Genomic DNA, 7,055 nt, shown 5'->3' with positions numbered 1-7,055 from the left:
CATTTTGTGTTTTTTGTACAGAAATTACAGATGAACAAATTATTTTCTGACTGATTATAATGAAATAGACATTAGGGGGTAGGATTAAATAAGTTTTTACTTCTTCCTACTCCTTTTTGAGCATGTTAATGATGATAGATGCATTATTTTATTTTATTTTTTTTTTTAATTTTACTTCATTTTTTTGGACCTTTGTTTTCTTATTTACCTTTATTTAGTATTGATTATTATTATTAGTTTGTTTTGTTTGATTTTACTGCTGTTTTTATGTTCGAAATAAAGATCGCAATCTCAATCTAACCCTAACCTTAACCAATGAGGCAAAATGAGCACCCAAAATGTAAAAACGTCTATCACTTTGCTTTGAAAAAAAAAAAAAAATGGGTTGAAGAATTAGACACAGGACATCAACATCGATTTTCCTGACAAAAACAGAAACAGGATGCTTACCAATGTGCTCGCTCAGTTTAGCTCTGATGTCGTGCCGTAGGATGTTCGTTCGATTGAACAGCAACTAATGACTGACAGACGGTTGATCCAATCACCTGCTGTGTATTTTGGTTCGTGCCCGTTGCTGCCACCCCTTTTCAAACGGTTTGAATCCGGGGTGCGGATTGTGTCCGGGGTGCGTTTCAGGCCGCGAACGGTAAAACCGAAGCTCAAGAAAAGCCCGTTAAACACCTGACTTTTATATTTCAGAAATGCCCCCAGCACTTGCCACCTTCATATTGAGGGATGGATGGAAAATCTAAAGGTAACGTTAGGTGCTTTCTATCAAATCTATCTAAAGAAAAATGTCTCTTTAACAAACCACTTTCATCAGTCCATCCTTTATAAGCGATATGAGCGACATCCAGTATCAATTAAAAGCATGGGCGCAAATTTAGGGTGGGTCAAGGGGGGAAATTGCTCAAAAATGCTCAGAATGTCTAAGGGACCCTTGCGCCCTTGATTAAAAGGTAAAATAAAATCTGGAAAATCTAAAACATGAGATTAAACAAAATTGACCTCAGCCCATAGACTTGAAATTTCTGTCAACAATGGGATCCCGTTGGATTCTGGCATGCAGCAAAGAGGAAGAATAAACCAGGTGAGTGGCAGGTATTTGTCCTTTGCCAGAACAGACGAGTCAAAGTTAATCACAACCATGTGTGCCAAAGACACAGGTCCTTTGAAGTGACTTTAGTGGACGTGAAAACGCTGTGAAACACAAGATCGGGTGGAAAGTTTTGAGCAGAGAATGACATTTTGACACGTCATTTAGTCTCGTGGTTAAGTTGTTAAAGTCTAATTTGTCTTCAAACAGGGTAAAAAATCTGTATTGGATGCGATAATCCCACATGTTTCCAGTGTAGTTTTTCAGGATTTTTCTCTGGGAACAGGTATAAATCTGTTGAAACAAGGCAGATCAGCCACTAGGATCAGGGAAATTCTGGAAAAATGTTGATTCACATTGGAAACAAGTGGGATTATCTCATCCCGCGGGCAGATTTTTCTTCCTCACTGCAAAAACGCAAAATTTGCTTGTTTCATTGGCAAAATTTGCCAGTGGAAAAAGTGAAAATTCACGTGAAATAAGTGAAAATTAGCTAGAAACAAGAAACAAATTTTGCCAATGAAACAAGCAAATTTTCACTTGGACAAGAGACAATTGTCTAAAAACAAGTTACTTCTGAGGTGATCAGGTCTTATTTTAAGTGTAATGAAGACATTTTTGACTTGAAACGAGACAAATAATCTTGGTAAGATTTTGAATTTTTGCAGTGCAGCCCACAGACTTGAAATTTCTGTCAGCGATGGGATCCCGTTGGATTCTGGCATGCAGCAAAGAGGAAGAATAAACCAGGTGAGTGGCAGGTATTTGTCCTTTTTGCCAGAACAGACGAGTCAAAGTTAATCACAACCATGTGCGCCAAAGACACAGGTCCTTTGAAGTGACTTTAGTGGACGTGAAAACGCGGTGAGACACAAGATCGGGTGGAAAGTTTTGAGCAGAGAAAAGCGAGAGGCTTTCAAACCCGGGATGACAAAACGACCTAAAACGAGAGAAAACCTCCGCGGTTTCGGACGCAGCGAGAGACACTGGGCGAATCGATTGTTTTAATGTGAAAGTCATTGCCTGGTTTGGATGATGAAGTGAAGTGATGGGTGGGCTCACTGTGTGGTGTTGCCGTGGCGACCTGTGGGTGGCGGGTCCCGTTGGAGGGATTCTGAGGGACGATCCTGCGGTATGCCAGCTATGCGTGTCAGACCGGCAACAGGACCGGGGGGCCATCACTCATCGAGCGTCTTTAATCTTCAAGAAACCACCCCGAAAACTCCACCGCCCGATCTCTCTGGCCATCTCTTTCCCTTGTCCTCTTTTTCGCCTCCCTTCCTATCTCTCCCTCCCGGTGATGGATGGAGCGTCGTAAGAAAAACAAGGTGGCGAAGGAGGAGGGGGCACAAGGGCGAGGGGCTGTTTTTAGCGAAAACAGCATCCATGTCAAAAGTCAAAAACAAACCCCGGACACAAAGTGGTGTTTGCTTAAAGGTGGGTGGCCCAAGAGACGAGATAGCGCGTGTGTGTGTGTGTGTGTGTGTGTGTGTGTGTGTTTTACGTTTCGTCTGGCTCATTGTCTGACCCCCCATTGAACTGTGAAGCCGCGCAGGAGAGACAGAAAAAAGAGGGGAGTGTGGTAAAAGAAAAGGATGGTGAAGGAGGGGGGTGTGAGGCAAACAGAGGTGGAGAGAGAGAGAGGTAAAGAGAGGTAGACGGAGAATGGGAGAGAGAGAGAGAGACTTTGCAGAGTGTTGAGTTACGAAAACAGAAGTATTGTGGCAGATGGGGGGGGGGTCAGGATTTTTCCTTGGAAACGCCATAACAGTGCAGGGGATTGAGGAGCGCTGTGAGCCAAGCTGGAGTTTATCACAATCTCTGGAGGCTGACGAAGCTCAGTGTGTGTGTGTGTGGGTGTGTGTGTGTGGGAGGGGGGGGGCAAGGTCCACACACACACACTGAGACACACCACACTCCTCAGATATAAAAGGGCTCCCCGGGAGAGAGCGGCCAGGCAGGCGTCCGACCGTCCGTCCGTCCGTCCTGTGTGTTTCCACCGAGTGTGTGTGTGCACATGTGTGTGTGTGGGGGGGAGTGTCTTGCGTACGTGTGTGTGTGAGTGCACGTGGGAATCACAGTGCTGCACACCGCAGGAGTCAATTTGGACAGTTTTTTAACAAAGAAAAAGGAAGACGGATTGGATTGGAAGTTGGGAATTCACTGCGGCGGTTGAGTTTTTTTTAAAAATTATTATTATTATTGTTTTTGTTGTTGTTTTTTTGTTTTTTTGGCGAAAAATCAGGTTTTTCAAGCCGACTTGTTTGCTCTTTCCTCTCCGACAAAGTTTGTGCTTCTGCGGCGGGGAGCCAAGAGGTCGCCAAACCGAGGCAGGGGATGTTTTCTCCGTCTGAGCTGCTGCTGATGCTCTGACCTTTTTTTAGTTCCTGAATTTTTTTTTTTTTTTTTTTGCATTTCATCACCGATTCACTCGGAGGCAGAATGGAGTCCTCGTTATTCCCGGTGATGGACTTTAACGGCACCTTTGCGGACCCGGACGTTTACTTCGGCGACCACATCGACGGCTTCAGCGTCACCGTCGCCGCCCTCTACCTGCTCGTCTGCGTCCTCGGCCTGGCCGGGAACTCCCTGGTCATCGTCGCCATTTTGAAGCTGGACAAGATGTCCTCGGCCGCCACGGTGTACATCTTCAACCTGGCGCTGGCCGACGGGCTCTTCATGGTGGGCCTGCCCTTCATCGCCATGCAGAACTTCCAGAACCGCTGGGAGTTCGGCGACCTGGCCTGCAAGGTGGTGATGGTGCTGGACGGCATCAACCAGTTCACCAGCGTCTTCTGCCTGACGGTGATGAGCGTCGACCGCTACATGGCGCTGGCCGACCCGCTCCGCTTCGCCCGCTGGAGGACGCCGCGCCGCGCCAAGGCGGTGTCGGCGCTGCTGTGGCTCTTCTCGCTCCTCGCCGTCCTCCCCATGGCGCTGCACTTCTCGGCGCGCGACGGCCTGTGCACGCTGGACCCGGCGCTGGGCTCGGACGCCTGGTGGCTCGGCTTCCTCACCTACACCTTCGTCCTGGGCTTCGCCTTGCCGTTCACGGTCATGACGGCGTCCTACGCGGCGCTGCTGCTCACGCTGAGGTCGCAGCGGCTCCGCGCCGCCGCCGCCGCGAGCCAGGAGAGCCAGCGGCTGGAGAGGCAGGTCACCAAGATGGTGGTGGCGGTGGTGCTGGTGTTCGGCGTCTGCTGGCTGCCGTTCTACGCCTTCAACTTCTGCTCGCTGTACGAGACCGACCTGGTGCTCACCTTCGCCCGGGGCTTCGAGTTCGTCGTCCTGCTGTCGTACTCGTGGAGCTGCGCCAACCCCATCCTCTACACCTGCCTGTCCGACACCTTCAGACGCCACTTCCGCGCCCTCCTCTGCCCCGCCAAGCGATCTCCCAGCATGCACTGCAACGTGGACACAGAGCGGTATGACCTAAACGACGCCGGCGGGCGTGATGTCAGCGTGCTGGCGTAGAACGAACATAAACTCACTCTCCTTTTCACCCTGTCCTCCGTTTCAGCGTCACAATTTCCATCTTATTTACTCACCTGAAAAGAAGTGGATGTATGTTTTATTTTATTCTGCTTAAAAATCTCCATCTCAACAAGTCATTTAGTCCCATATTCTGTCTTAAAATCTTGCTTTTCCTCAAAAAGTTAGAAATAATCCCACATGTTTCCTTTGAACAAGTGTAAATGAATGAATAAGGCAGATTAGCCCACTGGGATCAAGAAAATGACAACTGATTCAATTAAAATCCTGGATTAGCACTGGAAACAAGTGGGATTATTTCCCCCTACTGGCAATTTTCTTTTCTTTTTTCTTTTTTTACTTTAGGAAAAATGAGATTTTAACATTGCAGATGAGACTAAGCTGGAGCTTTGGGGTATTTTTTTCTCTACTTTAATGTAACTGGAGCTGTTTTCATGATGCAGAGTCACAGGTTTCGCTGTCATAATGTCTCTCTGATCACATTTTCTTAACATCGATTTACGGAGATGTGTCTATAAAAAGTGCTTTTCGCTCTGAAACTTTGGAGTCTGATGAAATCTGTATGGAGAAATGAACTTGTCTGGGTTTTCCACACTTTTTTTTTTTTTCTGTTGCCCACATGGCTCAGTGTGTGTGTGTGTGTGTGTGTGTGTGTGTGTGTGTGTGTGAGCAGAGACTCGGCAGGCGCTGCTGGGCTGTTTCTGCCTCAGGGCTGCCGGCATGAAAAGTTTATCGTCTTTACGCTGTGTGGAAGTGGAAGTGTTGGCTTTGTACATTCTGAATGAGACACCAAATAGCCTCCAGCGCGTGTGAGACAAAGACTTTTCTTCTGCAGACCATTAAAGGATAAAGAACCGCAGGCCACAGAAGAACAAAAAGAGAGCACGCTGCAAAAAAATAGCCTCTCATCGTCACTGTTAACATTTAGTTTTTTTCCTCAAACACTGCAAAAACTCAAAATCTTACCAAGATTATTTGTCTTATTCCAAGTAAAAAATGTCTTATTTCTAGTCAAAATATCTCATTACACTTAAAATAAGACATGATCACCTCAGAAGTAACTTGTTTTTTGGCAATTGTCTCTTGTTTCAAGTGAAAATTTGCTTGTTTCATTGGCAAAATTTGTTTCTTGTTTCGAGCTAATTTTCACTTATTTCAAGTGAATTTTCACTTTTTCCACTGGCAAATTTTGCCAATGAAACAAGCAAATTTTCACTTGTTTCAAGCAAATTTTCACTTGAAACAAGTGAAAATTGTCTAAAAACAAGTCATTTCTGAGGTGATCATGTCTTATTTTAAGTGTAATGAGATATTTTGACTAGAAATTAGACATTTTTGACTTGAAATAAGACAAATAATCTTGGTAAGATTTTGCGTTTTTGCAGTGAATAAGGTAAAAAATCGACCACTGGGATGAGATAATCCCACGTGTTCCCAATGCTAATCACCTTCTGTGCAGAATTTTCTTAATCAAACTGGGCTAATCTGCTTTAATCTACCTTGTTTCAATATATTTATTCTTGTTGCCAAAACATTCCTGAAACAAGTGGGATTATCTCAGATTTTTATAACTTTACTGATGAAAAACATGATTTGAGCACTGAAGATGAAGCAAAACGAGATTATTTTTTACAGTGTAATCCAATTTGGCTTTGAGATTTTCCATTACTGACTCTAATTACATAACGCAATCCTCATCTTAATAGAATATAGACCCACCTCGTTGTCTGTGCCTGACTCAGAGTTCTTGCATAATTTGACCTCTAATAATCCGGACCGCCGGGACGAGCCGCTCCGCAGCGCCGGATTCAGGATTTCAACACGACTAATGAAACGAGGCACAAGGCGACAGGAGAGGGATGAGGTGTGGACAGGTGGCGTGTAAACAGAGTAGCGATGGTCTCTTGCCTCTGGCCCGAGCCAAGACTAACACACACACACACACACACACACACACACACACACACACACACATGGGGAGGAATGACTCAACAACTGACTCAATGTCGGCTCGTTTACTCGGTTTCCCCCCTGCAGCTCCACCATGGCTTTCAGTGTGGGAGGGCATCAGGTGTGTGTGTGCATGAGTGTGTGTGTGTATGTGTGTGTGTGTGTGTGTGTGCGTGCATGCAAGCCCTTGCACACAGGAACAAGTGCATTTGTGTGCATGCACGCCACACATATATATGTACCAGAACTTGCATGTGTGTGTGTGTGTGTGTGTGTGTGTGTGTGTACTTATGTAATGGGTGTAACCTCCCATAGCCCTCCTAAATGAACTGTGTCGATGTGGCCACGGTTGCCATGGTGCCCTGCTTGATGCCGATTTATTTCCAAAAAGACAATTTTCAGCAAATAAGCGGAGATTTAAAAACAAAAAAAAAAAAGAAGAAGATGAACAGACTTGTTTACTTGCTGTGTAATGCCGCTACAGACTTGGCCGCGGTGCTGCAGCGTGCGCCCTAAT

General features: G+C 45.7%; 1 protein-coding gene across 1 annotated transcript; it reads left to right on the top strand.

Annotated features, from left to right (window-relative positions):
* Nucleotides 1-3,538: 3,538 nt before the first annotated feature.
* Nucleotides 3,539-4,570, top strand: LOC115378053 (somatostatin receptor type 2). The gene has a single exon (XM_030078170.1). The coding sequence runs from the start codon at nt 3,539-3,541 to the stop codon at nt 4,568-4,570; it is 1,032 nt and encodes a 343-aa protein (XP_029934030.1).
* The last annotated feature ends 2,485 nt before the right edge of the window (nt 4,571-7,055 follow it).

The sequence above is a fragment of the Myripristis murdjan genome, chromosome 19 (genome assembly GCF_902150065.1).
Source record: "Myripristis murdjan chromosome 19, fMyrMur1.1, whole genome shotgun sequence".
Classification (NCBI taxonomy): domain Eukaryota; kingdom Metazoa; phylum Chordata; class Actinopteri; order Holocentriformes; family Holocentridae; genus Myripristis; species Myripristis murdjan.
The sequence above is the reverse complement of the archived record's forward strand: the minus strand, read 5'-3'. Positions and strand labels throughout refer to the sequence as shown.